General features: G+C 49.0%; 1 protein-coding gene across 2 annotated transcripts in view; it reads left to right on the top strand.

The window, feature by feature from the left end:
* The window catches only part of LOC139811339 (pheromone-binding protein Gp-9-like), a 61,045-nt gene extending 40,749 nt beyond the window's left edge, over positions 1-20,296 (top strand). Inside the window, exons 4-8 of one of the 2 annotated variants that reach the window (XR_011731612.1) lie at positions 14,349-14,466; positions 15,926-19,330; positions 19,436-20,075; positions 20,155-20,208; positions 20,282-20,296. Coding sequence is in view for 1 of the 2 variants with exons in the window: in XM_071775583.1 (XP_071631684.1) it covers positions 14,349-14,466; positions 15,926-16,035 (228 nt within the window). In the remaining variant the exon portion in view is untranslated. Of the gene's footprint in view, positions 1-14,348; positions 14,467-15,925; positions 19,331-19,435; positions 20,076-20,154; positions 20,209-20,281 lie in introns of those variants that run through there. The other variant, XM_071775583.1, reaches the window with a different exon arrangement.
* Positions 20,297-21,272: the final 976 nt, after the last annotated feature.

Genomic DNA, 21,272 nt, shown 5'->3' with positions numbered 1-21,272 from the left:
CGCGACAAACCGCCCGGCAAACGACAGGAGAAACTGCTCGCCACTCTCTACGACAAATCGCGCTACGTGACGCACTATCGAAACCTGCAGCAATGTCTGCGACTAGGTATGCGTCTGACGCGCGTTCGTCGCGTTCTGCGATTTGCCCAGTCGCCGTGGCTTCGCGTCTACATCGAGCTGAACACCGCGCTTAGGACGCGCGCGAGCAACGAGTTCAAACGGAATTTGTACAAACTGATGAACAACGCCGTCTTCGGCAAGACTATGGAGAACGTGCGCGATCACGTGGACGTGCGTCTCGTGACGCGATGGGACGGGAGATACGGCGCGGAGGCGTTGCTCGCTAAGCCGAACTTTCACAGCAGGAGCGTCTTCTCGGAGAATCTGGTAGTGATCGAGCTGCGAAGGCTCGAGGTAAAATTCAACAAGCCGATCTACGTGGGTATGTCTATTCTCGAGATATCCAAGACGCGCCTCTACGAGTTTCACTACGACTACATGGTGCCGCTCTATCGCGACCGTTGTCGAATTGCCTACACGGATACGGACAGTCTGATCTATTCGCTGGAGTGCGAAGACGCGTACGAGCGTATGAAACGCGACGTGCACAGGTTCGACACGAGCGATTACGCGGAGAACAACGCGCACGGTATGCCGCGCGTCAACAAGAAGGTGCCAGGTTTGATGAAGGACGAGAACAACGGCGCGATCATGACGGAGTTCGTGGGCCTCAGAGCGAAGATGTACACCTACAAGGTACTCGGACGCGACGACACCAAGAGAATAAAGGGCGTCAAGAGAAACGTAGTCGCGAAGAGGATCACGTTCGAGGATTACGTGGAGTGCCTGCGGAACGCGCGCGAGCTGAAGACGCGCCAGTCGTGCATACGCTCGACGCTGCACGAGGTTAACACCGTGTCGGAGCAAAAACTAGCCCTCAGTCCGCACGACGACAAGCGATACGTGACGTCGAACGGCGAGGAGACGCTTCCGTGGGGACATTACAAAATACCGTTGTAAAAAAAAAGGGGAAACAATATTGTACGCTTTAAAAATTGTTTTATCGTAAAAAATCAATAACACGTAAGAAACAAATCGACGAATGTGTAAACTTTTATTGACAATAAAGTAAGCGTTGCACGTTTCTACGAATGTCTAAGTATTTCTTTTTACAATACAGACGCCTTATCTATCCACGAATTGTGCGAACTGTCCATTCCCAGCCACTTCACGAACGCTCGATTTCCGCGCTTGCGCAGGACTTTTTCCACGAGATAAACGTCGGGATTGGAGACGCGCAGCAACTCGTGTTCGTAGAATCCTCCGGCTATCGCTTCTCCGCGAACGTCTTTCAGCAGATACGTAACGGGATTGGTCCTTTGTACTTTGGCTATGCGAAAGATCTCGGTGGTCCAATTGGGAGTGTAGCCTTTTTCGAAGATCGTTTTGAATTTGCTCACACGCACTGGATCGCCGACTCGAAATTTCGCCGGCGCGGCTATCTTCGCGCGACCGTACACCGTGCGCAGCAGTTTTTCGGCGACGGTGGGCGTCACGTCCACCGGACGCATTCGGATCGTTCTGTGTCTGCGACGATTGTAATTCGACAAGAGGCGCGGCAGCGAGTCTATCCATCTGTACGATCCCTGGAGCGTGAAGAGCTTCCACATGTCGTTTTTCAGCGTTCGATTGAATCTCTCCACCACCGACGCTTTCATCACTGAATACGTGGAATAGTGATTCACCTCGCGCTCGTCGAGGATTTTGCGCACGTCGGCCTTGTAGAATTCCTTTCCTTTGTCCGTTTGCAGATTCCTGGGGTGTCGCGCGTCCTCGCGAAAAATCTTTCGGAAAGCCGTCGCGACCTCCTTTCCGCCCTTGCTCTTGAGCGGGATCGCCCAGGCGTACTTGCTCAGCACATCGATGACCGTCAGAATGTAATTGTGGCCCGCGTTCGCGCGCGAATAGGGGCGCATCTCGACCACGTCGGCCTGCCACAGGTCGTCGTAACCGCGCACCACGACGCGGCGGCGAGGAAAATTTTTTCGCACCGGCGCGTGCAATTCTTCGACGAGTCTACGTTTTTCCACGCTCATTTTGTTTGAGAATCTTCAAAACGGTCTTGATCGCGATGATTTCAACCTCGTGCCTATCCGCGGTATTCTTCACGGTAACGAACTCCTCTTTAAATTCTTTTATCGCGTCGCTCAAAGTCTTTCCGAGTTCCGCGATCGCTCCCTCGACGAACCTCTTGTTGGCCGCGTCGGCGTCGACTTCCGGCGCGGCTACGCGTCGTATCTTGCGCCCCGACGCGTCCTAGGAATCCTGAGCGTTCAAACGGAGCGCGACGGTTTCCAGCGCCGCGATTCCGTTTCCCAATTCTCGGATCGCGTTGTTATTCTTGATCTCTTCGATCAAAACGCTTTTCAGCTGCCCAATCGCGCCCTCTACGTAGCTCCTGTTCGCCGCGTCGGTGCCGACCTCCGGCGCGGCTAAGCGCCGTATCCTGCGCTCCCTCGTGTCGTAGGATTCCTCGTCCAAACGGAGCGCGTCGTTCCTCAGCGTCGCGATTCCGTTTCTCAATTCCTCGGTCGCGTTTTTCTTCTCGATCTCACCGGTCACGACTTTCTTGAGCCGTCCGATCGCGCCATCTACGTAGGTCTTGTTCGCCGCGTCGGTGCCGATTTCCGGCGCGGCTACGTGTCGTATCTTGTGCTGATCCGCTTCGAAAGAGTTCAAGCGAATGAGGAGCGCCGCGTCCCTCACCTTCGCTATTTCGTTCTTCAAATTTCTCTCCGCCTTGTTCTCCACCGTCGCGATCCTACCGTTCAATTCTTCGGTCGCGCTTTTCTTCGATCGTTCGATCGCGTCCTCGACGTAACTCCTGTTCGTCGCGTCGGTGTCGATCTCCGGCGCGGCCACTCTTCGTATCTTGCGCTCCCTCGCGTCGTAAAAATCCTCGCTCACGAAGAGCGCGTTGTTGCGCGCGTAATTGCGCAGGGACTCGATCGAGGAGCGCAATCTCACCGCGGACGCACCGTCGACTCCGTCGCCGCTGCCCCGATTCGTCAGAGACATGCCGAATTTGTTCACGGACATCGCGCTGGCGGGCGCGCGACTCGCACTGACGTCGCGACCGACGCGACCGATCAATTTATGACGAAGCCGGCCTCGCGAAGTTCCTCGATTATCGACAGGATTTCGTTGTCGTGAGCGTCGTTGCCGGCTCGACGAGAGGCGTCCAGCAGTCGAAGTCTATCGACCAGCTCGTTGGGATCGTCCCAGTGAACGTAATCGATAGCGTTGTCGGTCAGTCGCATGGCCGACGGTAGCCCAGCACCCTTCGTAGTTCCAACTCTGAGAGACAGGTTTACGAGCGGCGCTATTATATTTTTGTACTTCGGTCCCTTGTTGCCCTTGACGGGATTGTCGGCTTTGCCGCCGCGTTTGTGAGCGCTGGTGGAAAAAAGTATGCTCCTGTACGTTAATTTGTCCTTCTCCGTGTAGATTTTAGGGTCGGGTTTTCCCATGAAGATCAACTCGTACAGGCCGCGCGTGCCTTTGTACGGTACACCGTCGATGACCATGGTGTCATCCGGTTTCAGCTTGAATTGCTTGTTTCCCAGCATCGTGCCTTTCTCGCCGAAATGCACTCCGTAAACGGTGTCAATCTCCTTGTTTTTGTCGCCGCCCAAAAGAGCGCCCAAGTATTCCCGCGGTTCCCGCCCCAACGGTCCTAGTTGGCTAGTCAGAACGTCGCGACTTTCCGCCGTACTCAAAGATTTCCCGGCGGACGTTTCCAACGTGGGAGGCGGAGTCGTCGTCTCCGAGACGATCTCGCGTTCTCTGGGTAAAAACTGGACCGAATCGTCGCGGATCGGCGTGGAGCTTATCGCGGTCGTCGTCGCGGGAGCCGAACTAAGCCGTGACGGACGCGACTCTCTTTTTTCCGCCGTCGCGGTTGTCCCGATTTGCGCGAATACGTCGTCGTCCTCCCAGTAATCGCGCTCCAGGTCGGCGCCAGCGTCGTCGTCATCGCCGTTCTCGTTGTCCTTCTTCGCTCTCTTCGTCGCTTTCATCTTTTTCGGGAACGCAAAGCCAGCGCCGTCGTCGTCGTCGATCTTGCCCGGTCCTTTACCTCTGCGTTCCACGTCATCGGCGAGCCGTTTCAGAGGTTTGACGATAGGCTCGTACCTCTTTTCCAGAGCGATCTCGCTCTCCATTTTCCGGCCCTGAGAGCGGCGTACTTTCTGCGAATCGAGGCGCGCGTCTTGGCTATCTCTCGCGCGGTTCTCTCCTCCGCGATCGCGCTCATACTCGCGTCGTTCGACGAGGCGCACTGATCGACCTTACAGCACGGCGAAGTCGTGGAAGCCCCGTCTGTACCGTCCGCCTCGCAACGCGCTGTCCTTGTCTATCACGGCGAAACCGTAGGTGCGCCGCCAACACTCGCGACAGAAGGCGCGAAACTCGTCGTACGACATGTCGATGTTCACGTGATCGTCGTACACGTGTCGCAGATTAGTGCCGTCCTGCCTGAACAAGATCAGCAGATTTGCGTTGTCGCGCACGAGATGTTTCGGTATTTTGGCGTACGTCTGACAGAGATAGAAGCAATCGATATTCGAATGTCGACCCATAGAAAAGTACTCCCTCATTCTGTCCTGCTTGTCGCAGGCCACGTCGTCAAAGACGAAAACCGAGTCGGGAAGCGCCTCGTCGGGCGAAACGACGTCGCGATTGTCGGAAAACGCGTGATAGCCGATCTCGTCTATAGGCTCGAACAATCGTTCGAGGTATCGATACTTCGGTTGTTGCAGAGATTTCGAGTACACGTATACGTTCTCGAAACGGAGACCGTGCGGTTGTTCCAGCAGGCTCAGCAGAACGTTCGTCTTACAGCAATTGGAGGGACCGCAAATGATGCAACGGACGACGTTCGGAAGGAGAGGACCGTGCCGGCGCGATTCTCCGTTTCCTCTCTCGGTCGCGCCCGACCCCGCCGACGTTTTGCGATCCAGATTCGAAACTCCTAACGTCGCCGTCTGTCGCACGAATCGCATGTTTGCCCTCTCTCTCTTTCTCTCTCGGTTTTTCCGCTCGGTTCGTTCGCGATGAGTCTCTCGATCGCTGGAAAAAAAGAGGGGGAAGCGCGGACGTCGTTTCGTTTCGTCGCGCGTGCGCAAACGCCTCGCGCGCGGGTATAAGTAGCGCGAGCGTGTCGCCGTATCCGTAGAAAAAAAAATTTTTTTTCTAAAATCAACGAATCGTTCGCGCGCATCGGTGAGATGTCTCACAGTAGTGTGTTTCCCATACTGGTGGACGGTTACGAAATTCTCAATCTAACGGTGGAAGAGTTGCAATACATTCCGAAGGTCCTTCTGTTGCGTCAATTTGGGAGATACGTGCACCTGTTGTGGGACCGTTTGCCGGAACATATACAAGCGGATCCCGAGGTGCAGAGATATCGCCCGTGCATGCGACACTACAATCGTCCGTGGCAGCGAACGCACATAGACGGTCCGCCGCCGCTCATCAAGGACTGCCGCGAGTGCAATCGCTTTCGCCCTGTGAACGGTGAATCTTCGACTTCCCGTTCGAACTAAGAAGAAGCGAATCCTCCTCGCGCAACCGCGACCGAATGCGCGGCACCGGTCTGCTCAATCGCGCGATAAACGCTCTTCCCTTCGAACTGCACATACCCAGTTATCAGTTCTGCGGGCCCGGTACGCGTCTAGCAAAGAAACTAGCGCGCGGCGAAGAAGGCATCAATCCGTTGGACGCGGCGTGTCGGGAGCACGACATCGCGTATTCGCGAAGCGGCGAGCTCGCCGAGCGACACGTCGCCGATCGACGGCTCGCCGAAAGGGCGCGCAAGCGCGTCACCGCGAGGGATTCCACGGCCGGTGAGAGACTCGCCGCGGCGGCCGTATGGGCGGCTATGAAGACGAAGACGAAGCTGGGCATGGGTATGGAACGCAAAAGGAAAACGAGAAAAGGAACGGGATTGAGGAGAAGCGCGAAGACGAGAAGGAAGAAGCGGAGGATACTTCCGACGGCGAAACGCAGCGGCTTCTTGCCCTTTCTACCGATGTTGGGCGCTCTCGGTTCCTTGATCGGTGGCGCGGCCAGCGTGGCCAAAGCGGTGAGCGCCAACAAAGCGGCGCAAAAACAGCTCGACGAATTGCAGCGACACAATCGCGCGATGGAGGGTCGCGGGTTGTACCTCGCGCCGTATAAGAAGCGCGGAGGTGGCGCGAGGAGAGTCGGCGAAAAAAAAAACCTCGCGTAAAAAGGCGAGGTTAGCGCGTCTACCTCCGTACGGCGTCACGACCGACGAACAGCTCGATCAAGCGGCGCGTCGCCTGCGCGTGCCATTCTTCCGCGGGGTGTTTATGCGCGACGCTCTGCCGACGAGGGTGCGACGCGCGGAGTGCGGCATCGTGAATCTCGACGACGCGGTGGGCCCGGGCACGCATTGGGTCGCTTACGCGAAAAAAGGAAACTCGGCGATCTACTTCGACGCGTTTGGAAATCTCCGCCCGCCGAGGGATCTTGCGCGGTATCTCGGCGACGGTGGCGGCGAGAGCGCGATTGTGACGTACAATCGTCGCGCGTTCCAGACATTCGATCAGAGAATCTGCGGACAGCTGTGCCTGCGATTTCTTCGCGAGATTGATTGGGGGGGAGCGGGCGGACAATCGACGTTCTCCCGCGATGTCGCTGACGCTCACGTTGACCGGGACCGGCAGCGTTCTCACGGCGAGTTACTTTCCCGCTTTGGATCTGAGCGACGGCGAATACGAGCTGGGTTTGGCGACTTTTGAGACGTACAATTCGATACCAAACGTTACGTCCGCGAACAATCGCTTCTACTACGGCGAGGACGACCGGAGAATCGTCGTTCCGGAAGGTTCGTACGAGTTGCGAGCCGTGAGCAGATATCTGCGCGCCGCTATTCTCTATCGCGAACGTCGCGCCCGCGAGAAAGACAAAATTAAGGAGAAAGGAGGAAAACCGCGGACCGACGACGCTGGACGGGTAAAAGAAAAAAACCGAACGGAGAAGGACGAAACCGACGACGAGATTTATCGCGCATACGTGGACGAAGACGACGACGACGACAAGGATGGCGACGGTTATGACATATACGGGGACGACGACGGTGGCGACAGAGTGCTCGATCTTCGCGCCAACGAGAATACCATGAGAAGCGAGATAAAGTGCGCCTACCGAGTGAATTTTACAAAACCGAACAACATCGGTTCTCTTTTGGGTTTCTCGAGCGATCGTATCCTAAAACCGAACAAATGGTACGTTTCCGACGGACCCGTTGACGTCATGAGCGTGAACATAATTCGCATCGAGTGCAGTATCACCGCGGGAGCGTACAGCAACGGACGCTCGGTGCACGCGATACACGAATTCGCGCCGAAAGTTCCACCGGGATATAAACTGTCGGAGACTCCGACGCAGATCATTTACCTCCCGATCGTCGCGCGAAACGTCACCGATATCACGGTGCGAGTCGTGGATCAGAAAGATCGGCTGATCGACTTTCGCGGCGAGGAGATAACGATCAGATTGCACGTACGTCGTCGTCACGGTTAGTGTGTGTGTGTGCGCGTATCCCTGAAGAAAGAGAGAGCGAGAGGAGGGATGCTCGTTCTGAACGGATCTAGCGCGAATTGTACGAACGAGCGAGCTAGCCCGTTCTACGACGAGATCCGAAGCGTAGGAAAGAGAAAAGGCGGAGGAGGGGGACCCGTTCTCAGCAACGCCAACGTCAGATTCCTACGATCGCTGGGTCTCGCCGTGAGAAACGCGTCACCGTCGAGCCGTTTCTACCTCGAGAGGAAAAATCATGGCCGACATCCTGAGTATCGGCGGTGAGCCGATCTTCGACGAGCGCATCGTCGGAATCGAGACTCACACGTATAACCCGTACGTCAACACAACGTTCGGACACAACGACGAGATACGAATACCCATACAGCAGCAGGATCTGTATACACTGCCGTGCGACAGTTTCCTGTACGTCGAGGGACGACTCAACGACGACGGCGCGACGAATGAGGAACAATACGCGAAATTAGTCAACAACTGCATCGCGTTTATGTTTGACGAAATTCGATACGAGCTCGACGGCGTGGAGATCGATCGGTGTAGAAACGTCGGCATAACCAGCACGATAAAGAACTACGTGTCGCTGACCGTCGAACGAGCCAGAAAACTGCAGAACGCTGGATGGAGTTATCCGACGAGCGAATCGAATCTGAACAACGCGTCCCATTAATTCAACTTTTGCGTACCTTTGAATATTCTTTTGGGTTTCTGCGAGGACTACAGACGCGTGGTGATAAACGCGCGACACGAGCTTATCCTGATACGCTTTCGTAGCGACCACAACTGCGTCGTAGATCCGAAGAAGACCGTGCCGAGAGATCCGGCCAAGGATCCTAAAATTACGTTGTTGAAAGTGCAATGGCGTATGCCTCACGTGGCGCTGAACGACGTGACTAAATTATCGCTGTTGCGAACGTTGGAGAGCGGACGATTTCTGAGCACGGGCTTTCGCTCTTAGGATCTGTACGAATTTCCCCTGTTGCAGAGCACGACCAAGCATTCGTGGGCCGTGAAAGCCGCGCTGCAATTGGAGAAGCCGCGATACGTCATATTCGCGCTGCAGACCGGACGGCGAAACGAATTCGCGGGCGACGCCTCGAGGTTCGATCATTGCGCGCTCGCCAACGTGAAATTGTATCTCAACTCGGAATTCTATCCCTACGACGACGTGAACGTGGATTTCGAGAGCGACAAGTTCGCCGTGCTGTACGAGATGTACGCGAAATTTCGAGGAGCGTACTACGGGAACGGTCGCGACGACGCGCTCTTTTCCCCGCGTAAATTCGCGCGGGTAGCTCCGCTCGCGGTGATCGATTGTTCCCGTCAAAACGAATCGGTGAAGAGCGCCACCGTGGACGTGCGCATCGAGTTCGAAAACAAGGAAAACGTTCCGCCGAAAACCACAGCTTTTTGTCTCATCGTTCACGATCGAGTCATCGTGTACAGTCCGCTGACCAACGTGGTGCGCAAAATTATCTAACGGAAATTGAGGTTATGGAAATACCTCATCCAGGAAACTGAAAATGCGATTGCGAGAATACCTCATCCGGGAAACGGAAAAATGTGGTTATGAGGTTATTTTTATCCCAGAAACGAGGAATATATAAATTCGCGGGTTCCTTCCATCGTTTCTCAGTCTGTTAGGAACGAGCAACTTTAAACGAACGTCTGTTCTTTAATTTTTTTCCAACACGCGCCGACGCAATGGCGACAGCGGCAACGACGACGACGATCTTCGTCGACCTGCAAGGATTCACGGTGGGCGACAGATTCGTCGCGAAGGAGGTGGCCGCGTTGCGAAGCGAGACACGCGTGCTCGCGCATCACGTGTTTCACGCACCGATGAGTTGGAATCTGCTGACGAGCTCCGAGAAAGCGAGAGCCAGTTGGTTGATAGCGAACCATCACGGCCTTTGTTGGGAGGACGACGACACGGACTATCGCCAGGCGAAGACGATCATTCGACGCGCGGTGCGCGACAACCTGGACGAGTTGCGTGAGACGGAGGAGACGCCCAACGCGCGAATCTACGTGAAAGGTCTCGAGAAGAAGAAATGGCTGCAGGAGATTCTCGGCGACGTCGACGCGACGATCGTGACCGTCGACGCGGAGTACGAGGACGTCGATCGGTTGGAGTCTCTTCGCACCGATCGCGCGTTTCGCTGCCGGCGTCACCAACGGTGCTGCGCCATGGAGAACGTGATGAAGTTGCGCGATTGGTGGATCGAGCGACGCGAATGTTTCGCCAGCATCGACTCCGCGAATTGAATTACTTTATAAATTTGTGTAAAAAAAAAAACGTTATATATTACTGGTTTAATATAATTTCATTTTTTTAACGTATTAATTGTTTTATCTTATTGCGTTGCTCGTTTTTTTATTTCGTATATATTGTGTTTAATCGTTTTATTTTTATTTTATTGTATCATATATATCCTTCTATCTATATATTTATCGAATAAAGATCGACGTAAAATCTATGACAAACGGTGTTCCTCTTTTCGCATACCACCTCCGTATTTATATACGTATACATTATATGCTACCGAGCGCGCAAAAATGGCCGGTCGCGGCAGCGCGTAACAATGGCCGGTCGCGGGAACGCGATACACCTTAACGCGACAAACAGAGAAACGGCGAGCGAAAACGAGAGCGCGATACGGGGGTGGGGCTCCAGCGCGAGATGCGGTTAGGAACGCGAGCGAGCGAGCAATAACATAATTAATGCATTTTTTTTATCAAACCGACTCATCCGCCGGAATTGTTGACGCAATTTTTCCTTATCGGGCCGACTCATCCGCCGGGATCTTCGACGCATTTTTTTTTCACGCCCGAGACCCCCGCCGCGCCGCCACCTATCCGCGTTGTCGCTAACGATCGTCATCGCGTAAACGTTCGCATCCGGAGCGCTCGTCGAGATCGCGCTCAAACCGCAACGCGCCGTCATCGCGGTTTCACCGTCTCTCTCTCGCTCTCGACAATGCGGCTCGCGTACATAATCGCGTTAACCGCGTGTTTTATCGCCGCGGCGTGCATCAATTCCACAATTACGGACGAAAATTACGCGCTCACGTTCGACTACCTGCAGAAATACGGATATCTGTCCAAAGACGTGGACGCGGTTCCGGCTCAGAGACGAAACGACGTTTTTCGCAAAGCCTTCAAGGATTTTCAGAATTACTACGATTTACCCGGCGACGGAACGCCCAACAACGAAACGCTGCAATTCATGAGTAAACCGCGATGCGGTTTCCGAGATATCCTGAAGCACGGAACAAAAGCGAGCCTGTCCAAATGGCCGAAGACGCACCTGACGTGGCATTTTCACTTAGCCGACGAAACCGAGCTGAACACGGCGCAGGCCGCGTTCGACCTGTGGTCGCAGCATTCGGCATTGACGTTCGAACGCTCCGAAACGTCGAATGCCGACATTATAATATCTTGGCGACGCCTACTACACTATAACACGAACACCAAGGTAAACGGAGCATTTTGCTCGGACAAATTCGACGGCCCCGGCAACGTGCTCGCCCACGCGTCTCTCCCGACGGATCAAGCGGGGTTCGTTTCCGAGGTGCACGTCGACGGGGACGAGCCGTGGCACATTTACGTCAACAAACATCCCGCGGATAAGTTTTCCCTGCATTACACGCTGACGCACGAGATCGGCCACTCCCTCGGATTGGTGCACAACAAGCGCAAAACATCGGTGATGTTCGCGATACAGCCGGACCAGCAGTATCCGGTGAAGCTCCGGGATATTGATTTTGGAAAATCGAATGTACATCTCGTACAAACGTTACGTTTGGTCGATCGATCTGGACGGTAGGACGTACAACGGACCTTTAGCCCTCTCGAATCACATGAGCTCTCTTCACGACAATTACACGCGCGTGACCGCTGCCTATCAATCCCCGTCCGGCGATCTCGTGGTGTTCGTAGATAATTTGGTATACTTGGTTCAATATCCGAAATTTAGTCTGCGGCCAGGTTGGCCGAAGACCCTGCAAGAACTCGGATTTCCCGAAAACGCGCTGATCAACGGAGCGGTGAACACCCACAGAGGACGTTCCTACGTGGTGTTCAACGGTAACGCGGTGGGCGAGATAGACGAATGCGACAAGGACAAGAGAGTCGCCAAATTTACGCCCCTCGAGGCGACGTTTCCCGGAATACCGACCGGCGTGACGTCGATATTCCGCTACATCGACGGCAATCTGTACTTCACCACTCGGGCGCAGTTCTACAAATTCAACGAATTTACGAGGACCGTCTCGTCGGCCGGTAAATTCGATCTGCGGATACTGAATATCGTCTGCCCTAAGGCCGAACTGCTGCAGCAGTTGCGCGATCTCCTCGATCGAATCGTACGCCTCAACGATAACTCGCTAACGTCGGCGGCGAGCGATTATTGGAACGATGACGACACCGGGGTTCGGCTCTCCAATCTCCGCATCCGCCGAAGAAAGTAGAGGACCGCGCAAATTTCCCACACCACGCCACGCGTGACATAAGTCAGATCTTTCTTACTTATACCGACGTGTCCCTTCCAAGGCATCAGTGTCGCGTCGTCGGCCGAATACGACGCGTCGGAAAAAAAATCAGAAAGGAACGGTTACCGCGGCGCGAAATGTTTTCGACATTGGCCGATCGACCCGCGCCGAGGAGTATTTCCCCTACGGAGGATCAGTTTGATGGACGATCGCCATTATCTTCCTCGTCGCCAGGAATCGCGTCGCAGCTCTCATCCTCCAACCGACGCGCCCGTCGAGGACGATCGTCGTCGTCATCATCAGGAGTTTCGTTCCAACTTTCCCGTCGAATTGCTCCCTGTGCGCATCCTGACGACGCGTTATCTGCTGACGTCGACTGGCTACAAGTACATAGCCATAGGTATCACGATCAAGTCACCGTGGTACAGTATTCATACCACGCCTTCGTACGTGGATATCGCCCTGGGAGACAAACAAGGCAGGGAAATCTCCCTAACGCTCGACATGTGGAAAGGACTGGTTGAGCGCAAACGCGACGTATTGTCGTGCATGGAACGCGCTCTCTCCGACGTAACTCACCCCCCCTCGCCGATGTCGATCGGAGGGATGACGCTGCGATTCGGAGTAATCAACAACGGGCCGATCGTACGTATGGAGCTACTCAACCTGGCTCGCGTGGCGATGGTGCGCAAAACCCTGCTCAAGCTATACGATCTCCAATTTTGCGTGGATCGCGTTATCCGTGCGCTGAGCGCGGCGACCGAGGAGGTCGACGCTAAGTTTTCGCGCTATTCGGAGATAGCCGCCGCCGCGATGAAAATGGAAACTTCGATTCAGACTGCGATACTGAAGAGCGATTTCTTCGATCCTGACAACATCGTCGACTGCGAGATAGCCGCGCTCTGTTTCGAATCCTTATAATGATGTCGCGTCTACGAAATGTATATATTCGCGCGAGCGAAACAATGTAAACGCGCTTGTATTATTTTTTGAATAAAAAAAACTATATGCGTATCTCATCTGTGCGCTCTCTCTTTCTGTTTCCCCCTTTTTTCCCAAATTCGTATACCCATCTCCGCGCGACCGCGCTTACCCCCCGCGGTCGCGGCGATCGCGACGCCGAGTTCGAACGCGCGTTACATAAATTATCGCGAATCATAAATTACAGGTCGAACGCGCGTTACATAAATTATCGCGAACGAAAAGACGAGTCATCTGACCGCGCTTACCCCTGCGGTCGCGGCGATCGCGACGCCGAGTTCGAACGCGCGTTACATAAATTATCGCGAATCATAAATTACAGGTTGAACACGCGTTACATAAATTATCGCGAACGAAGAGACGAGTCATCTCCATCGATCTCGATGAGTCGGGATGGGCAGGAAAACCACATCCTGCCCGTCGCGACGCGGATCGAAACGATCTTCGGACCGAGAGTTAAAAAAAACGACGACGAAGACGGGCGCGCGAGACCCCCCGCGAAACGAACCATCTAGAACGCGTCGTTCTCCCCCCCACCCCCGAAACGTCCAGACGAGCGACCTCGAACGAGTTCGAACAAGTTCGGACGCGCCCGAACGCGCGCGCGACCGACGACAAAGAAAAAAAACAAACAAAAAATATTGGCCCGCAATTCTCCAAAACGGTCGGTAACGGCGCGAGCGCCGCTCCGAGCGCCCCCTCGGAAAATGCCCAAATCCCCGCAACGAGCCCCCGTTGGCGGCCCTGCCCCGCGCCGAACCTCCGTTGGCGGCCCTGCCACACCCAATCTTACGTCAAATCTTCCCCTCGCGTCGCGCTCCCCCTCTCGCCCAGTTTTCTCTTCCCCCCGCATAGCCCCCCCTCCGGTGACCCTTTACACCGTCCCTCGACCCCCTCGCCCACCGCTTACGGCGCTCCCCCCGCGGCAGCGAAGCCCCCCCCGACCCCGCTAACCGCAAGAAAGATCCCTGGGCCAGAAGTACATGTTACCTCCTTACTTAATTTATTAAATACGTTGCAATTGTTTCTTCATGTCAAATAATATGCTTTTTTATTTACTTTTTACAGAAGCATCTATATATTAAAAATTTTTTTTAATTTTTATTGATTTTATTTCACGTATTTTTAGCTTCATTTAATAATTTTTATTTTATTTATATACATTCTTACAACTATTTACTTCTTTACTATTACTACCTTTATTTTTTATACCTTTTATTATTACTCATTCATATGCAAAATCTCTAGATGTCAGGTGTACATATCAATGTGGAAAAAATAAAGAAAATAATGGACGCCAGGATGCACCTAAACTTCAGGCTTATTGCTATGCGCAATCAAATTTTGGATACATGTGCTAATCATGGTAAAAATATTGATTATATATAAAGTGAATATGATAAAAATAAATTTCCAGAAAATATATACATATTGTAATTACTAATTTCAATTATAAACTAAACTTAATTTATAACAATTAATTAGAATAATCAATTAGTGTAATTACAATTTTATGTATATGTTAGATAATATCAAAAATCAATTAATTCTCAAAAATTCAAATTTTTAGCTGCAATTAATTTATTGTAATAATTTAATATTTTATTATTAATAGATATGTAATAACGTATAACATATTGGGCAAGATTCCGATAACTCTGGCGCCTTAATTTGACGATGGTTTTTGGTACTACTTTTAGTGCTGAACAAAAAATTATATACGTCTTATAAGGCTCTGGTTTTCGAGATATACAGTGTTAAAGTTAAAAATAAATTACTTCAATTGTGTGTGTATAAACAGTACACACGTAAGCGAGGGAGGGGCTACCGCACTTCCCCCGAAAGCAGGGGGAGGTGGGGATGAATTTCGATTCGCGTAAAAAGTGTATGCGTGAACTTTTCATGCGTGGAAAGTTAATATAAATTTTTAAATAATACTTCAATTGTGTGTGTATAAACAGTACACACGTAAACAAGGGAGGGGTTACCGCACTTCCTCTGAAAGCAGAGGGGAGGTGGGGGTGAACCTCGGTTCGCGTGAAAAGTGTATGCGTGAACTTTTCATGTGTGGAAAGTTAATATAAATTTTTAAATAATACTTCAATTGTGTGTGTATAAACAGTACACACGTAAGCGAGGGAGGGGTCAACGCACTTCCCCCGAAAGCAGGGGGGAGGTGGAGGTAAAACCTCGGTTCGCGTGAAAAGTGTATGCGTGAACTTTTCATGCGTGGAAAGTTAATATAAATTTTTAAATAATACTTTAATTGTGTGTGTATAAACAGTACACACGTAAGCGAGAGAGGGGCTACCGCACTTCTCCCGAAAGCAGGGGAGAGATGGGGGTGAACCTCGGTTCGCGTGAAAAATTGAAAACACGAACCGTGACAATGATAAACCTTGTTTCGCCCTATATTTAAGTCAGAAGAAAGAGAGTAGACCTCAAAATATCTTACGTTGTTTACGTTTTTGTCTCGAGTGGAAAAGATATGCGTGTTCTTGTGTACATTCTTTACGTGAAACATAACAGTATTTGTGCTTAGCATAGATATATTTAATTTCGGGGGAGATGCGGTAGTCCCCCCTCGCTTACGTGTGTACTGTTTATACACACACAATTGAAGTATTATTTAAAAATTCATATTATTTATTTTTAACTTTAACACTGTATATCTCGAAAATTAGAGCTGTTAGTCTTATAAGACCTATATAATTTTTTGTTCAGCATTAAAAGTACTACCAGAAACCATCATCAAATTAAGGCGCCAGAGTTATCGGAATCTAACCACATATTGTATAATTACATTTGCATACATATTTTTTCAGTTAAAAGCAAGATTGATGAATGCGAAGTGATTTTGAAATTCTATCTGTGTATAATTGCAGAACTACAACGCGAAGAAAATCGGAGAATGACGTGGTACAATGGTGTTTAAAATATTATATAAAAATTAACATTATCTAGAATTGAATAAAGAAATCTAAAACTTAAGGGGATCCTGCAGTGACTGGCGAACTTCCTCGAGGTCGATAATGTCAACCTTTCTAATTTTGTTTTCCCTATATCTGTCTTTGTCTAACGAAATGACATCTGTCCTTTCTCGATTGCTCGCCATCTTACGCAAGATCCGGCAACTACTGTTGCTGCTCTTCTTGTCATCCTGCATCTGTATTTGCATTACTAAAATAATTATTAGATGGATCTTTTTTTATACGCATTGAATCTTACTTCTACTTACACGATATTATTCCTACATGTTTTCCCAAGGGTGGATGATAAACATTATGTATGTATAAACTGTAGAATTTTTGTTTTAAGCAAATATTGTCGTCAGGTGACAGCTGTGTATGTGCCCCAATAAGTAATATTTTTAATTTTTTGGTGCTTTTGATATAAAATCGCGTTTTCCACCCTAGATTTTTGTGCGGACTTTAATTCTAGACCAAAAACTTGCAATTCTGTAAAGCCAATTAAAAGATCCATTGATTAACGATAATGTCGGTAAATCATACGGCTGCAGGATCCCCTTAAGCAATCTATTCTCCTGTATAAATCCAAAATTTTTTTTAATAAAAATTTAGTAATTGTCTTTTTATAAGATTTTGTCAATCATCAAAGTAAATTTTTGTCAATGTTTTTATTGTTTCTATCCATATCAAGATTTAATAATAAAATTAATTTGCTTATCAAACCACAAGACAGTTATTATTATTATTAGCTATTACTCAACGTTATATTAAGTTTATTATAAAATTATAAGGCCGAACAAATTTCCAGTTATTAGACATTGCTACAAAGCACAATGTTATATAAGTCATATTTTTTAAATAAAAACCCCTCTTTTTTATTGTACCATCTTTCTCTATTAATTAATTTGAACAACTTTTGTTTGAAAAATTCTTTTCTTAACGCGAGCGTGAAATGGGCCGTTTTTCGCGCTTGTTTTGAGTGAGCAAAACGATCCATTTTGCAATCGTGACGTAAGCGTTGAGAAATGGAGCATTTCTTAACTAGTGGAGAAATGAAATTGTAAAACAAGCGCGAAAAGCGGCCTGTTTCACGCTTTTGTTAGGAAAAATAGTATGAACAACTCGTGGGAAGAGTGGTCGAGTCCAAATGAGTGTGAAGTTGGTCGCACGAGCGAAGCGAGTTTTCCCACTAGTTGTACAATAGTTATTTGTGTAACAAGTGCGGGAAGTTGAGAATTGGACACGAGTGCGATCACCCGCACGAGTGTCCAATTCTCAACCCGCACGTGTTACACACCCTATTTTATATTACAAAGTGCGTGGAAAGTGGCCTATTACGCGCGCGCCATCTGTGCGACAAATAGCCAATTCCCCACGCGAGAAATTGGACACGAGTGCGGAGTGGACGCACGAGCCGATTCTCAACCCGTACGTGTTACACACCCTATTCTCAACTTCCCGCACTTGTTACACATATAATTATTATTGACTCCCCTCAGGGTTGCAAGGCGTTTTGTAGGGACGTTCCCAATTTTTTTACTCAATACTACCCTTCACCTCTCACTTTAACCCTTTGGACCAACGGCTTAACGTTTCTTTCCAAAAGACAGAGCCCAGTTTGCTCCGCACAAGAGCCTATCTTGCACGGAGGGGCGCAGCTTTCGGAAAAACATTCCATGTTTACATGGCTCTAGTGGACTCAAACCTGGTTTCTCAGATTACGCGTCTGGCGCTCTACCACTAGACTACACTGCCGCCCTACAATATACTATTTATTTGCCTAATACTTTTTGAGATATTCAAGGAAATTATAATATGCTGTAAGCAAATCAGAATTAAAGATTTAAATCGTAAACCGTTAATTTTTTGGAGCTATATAGAAACTTGGAAACATTTATTTATGTATATTAATTATATGTGTATTAAATATATGAAAAAAAATACATAAGTAAGTATAGTATAAAGTAAGTAGTAGTAGTATGGTTTATTTCCAATTCCAAGGAATTACAGAAATGGCGTTTAGGGACGTACCCAACCTTTTACAAAGCTTCTCTTATTCTACCCGACCTGGCCGTAGGCGACCCTTCACATACTGAATCCTCCCACCCCTTCGCGGGGACTTGGTTGGACTTTCCTACGGGGGACCCCTTCACACATACACTCCTCCTCCGACCTTGCAACCGTTCGCTTAGCCGTGGAGCCGAGGACACCCGAGGGGCAGCAGCAACCAAGGGAGCAGCGGCCAGCGATATTTTTTTAGGCTAAATACCGGATAAGCGAGTCCGAAGAGCCCATATGGCTAGCGTTTATCTTAAAATATAGCGACGCGACAAATATAGGGGAACCGGGGCCTGATTGACCCCGGCAGGCGAGCCGCAGATGAAGGACCGAACGAGACAACGAGCGGGCCTCGGCAGCAGACCCGAGCGGAGGAGATAGGGACGATTGCGGCGAAAATCGAGCGAAGGGCCCGCGAGATAGCGGGGTCAAAATAATGACCCCCGCGAACGAGGGTACAGCGGTCATAGCCGGGGGCCAAACCCCGGAATCCGTCTCAGGGGAGACCCGGACATCGACCACCCGACCCGCGACGCGCTAATACCACCGGGCGCGGAGATAGCGGGGTCACAACAATGACCCCCGCGCATAGAGGTACGGCGGTCACAGCCGGGGGCCGAGCCGCGGAGTCCGTCTCAGGAGAGACCCTGATGCCAACCACCCGACCCGCGACGCGCTAATACCACCGGGCGCGGAGATCGCGGGGTCACAACAATGACCCCCGCGCATAAGGGTACGGCGGTCACAGCCGGTAGCCGAGCCGCGGAGTCCGCCTCAGGGGGGACCCGAACGTCACCCGACCGACCCGCGACGCGATAATCCTACCGGCCGCGGAGATAGCGGGGTCAAAACAATGACCCCCGGAAGTCGGTAACCGCGATACTCCGGAGGGAAGTAGCGGACGGAGGGTCACTAGGGGAGGCGCCGAGGGGTCAGCGGGAAAGATCCGAGGGGTCAGCGGGACCACTCGGTCGCACAAACCTTAGACCCGGGAACCGGGGGAGCGGGGTCCAAGGGGACCCATTCGTATGCGTGCGAGTAATTACGAAGCTCGGGTTGAGAACCGCGGGCGACACCGAACGCGAAAACATAGAAAAACTGCCATAAGAAAAGAGAAAGCGTTCAACATTTGGCGTGGAAAAGTACCGAGATGTGAATAACACCGATGGTGGATTTTTTTTAATTTCCAAAGGAACAAGACAGGTATAACACATTGCTTTATATAATTATTATTTTTTATATAAATTATATTTTTAATTGTAATGTGTGCATTACTTTGTCATTGGCAAAATGGTACAACATTTACAGATGGCTGCAATGGGTACGAGCATGTGGAAGGCTGGATCTAGAACCTAAAGGTCCAGAATATGCTCACCAGAATTGTCGTTTGTACCATTTGCATTTTGAAAACAAATGGTACAAAATTAATAAAGTTAGGGCTCGTCTTCACCCAGATGCTGTACCCACTATATTTTTTGGACCAGGTTTTCAACAACAGTGAGTTTTTACTAACAAATAATTATTAATTTTACATATTTTAATTTAATTAAATTAGCTTTGTTTCATAAAAAGGTATAAAATTGAATAATACTGGTATAAGGTACATAAAAAATAATAGCAACAATATCTAACAATATTTGCATTATTTTTTATGTATTATGCGAAAGTAACATATAAAAACATAAAATAATTAAAATCTTTTAGGCTTGACTAGAGTCAAGCTCAACAGGGTCTTCTTTCCCCGCTAATTTTTCCAAGCCCGTTCCCTTGGCAGTGGTTTCGCTAAATAGTAGATAGGGACAGTGGGAATCTCGTTAATCCATTCATGCGCGTCACTAATTAGATGACGAGGCATTTGGCTACCTTAAGAGAGTCACAACACAGCATCAGCACCCGAACAAACAACACAACAAAATGAGGAAAATGTGGTTAAAGAGAAAGTAGATAGGTATGCTAAATATAAATTTTCTATTTTTTATAATATTATATTTTATAATAGATATTATGATACATATTTTTTGTTGCAGAAATACATGTGCTGAGGCAACTGTTGCAGAAATGCAAGTGTACGAAGATAATAGGTAATTTGTATTGATAAAGAACTTGTTTACGTTTATTAACAATAATGGCTAAAAAAAAATTGTATATTTTCAGCAAAGCAGAAATTTCACAAACAATCGTCCCAATTATTGTCAGTGACGTAGAAATAACTCAACCGTAAGTTTTTCTTTACTAATTTACAGTTAAACATGTATTTTTATTTTTTTTATTTGTTATGTAATAAAAGTTTTCTTATAAAATATAATTGTCAGGATATATGTAATTTATTTATTAACACATTATATTTAAATTTCTTTTAACTTTAGGTTTTATTTAATATTATTTTGCTGTTTTTGTCTCTTACAGCAAAATAGTTACATAATTACATATATCATATTTATAAATAATCTTTGTGCTATAGATCTAACGTTTGTAATATATTATAAGAGCACATCCACTATCAAGAAGCCTGCAGTTAGGATTAAATCGTCCGATGATAGCCCAAGAAAAAGGAAATTGCGAGAAAAGTTCCAAAAATTAAAGGCGCAAAATAAAGTAATGCGTGAAACAATCCAACGGCTTCGTATGGAAAAGAAGAAGAAAGCTACAAAAGTTGAAAAAGAAAACGAATTCGATCAATTAATAAAACTAGGCCGTAAGTTATTACCGGAAAAATTTAATAGAATATTAGCGGCACAAGTCAACGCACAATTAAAATGTAAACGCGGCAGAAGATATGATCCCGAATTTAAGAAATTTGCTTTGTCATTATTTTTTTTAAGTCCACGAATATACCGGGAATTGAAAGATTCAATAGCATTGCCTTCTGTACGTTCTCTACAATTATTTACGCAAAAATGGAATATTGAGCCTGGTATAAATGATAAAATTTTTGAAGCACTTAAATTGAAATTGAATACGTTGCCTCTCATAGAACGTCATTGCATAATATGTGCAGACGAAATGAGTTTAAAAGCTCATTTATTTTATAATATATCACGGGATGAAATAATTGGTTTCGAAGACATTGGTGATAAAAAATCATCTAAACCTGCAAGAAGCGCTTTAGTTATTATGGCACGTAGTATTGCAGGTAATTGGAAGG

This window comes from Temnothorax longispinosus, chromosome 1, assembly GCF_030848805.1.
Source record: "Temnothorax longispinosus isolate EJ_2023e chromosome 1, Tlon_JGU_v1, whole genome shotgun sequence".
Taxonomy (NCBI): Eukaryota; Metazoa; Arthropoda; class Insecta; order Hymenoptera; family Formicidae; genus Temnothorax; species Temnothorax longispinosus.
The sequence above is the reverse complement of the archived record's forward strand: the minus strand, read 5'-3'. Positions and strand labels throughout refer to the sequence as shown.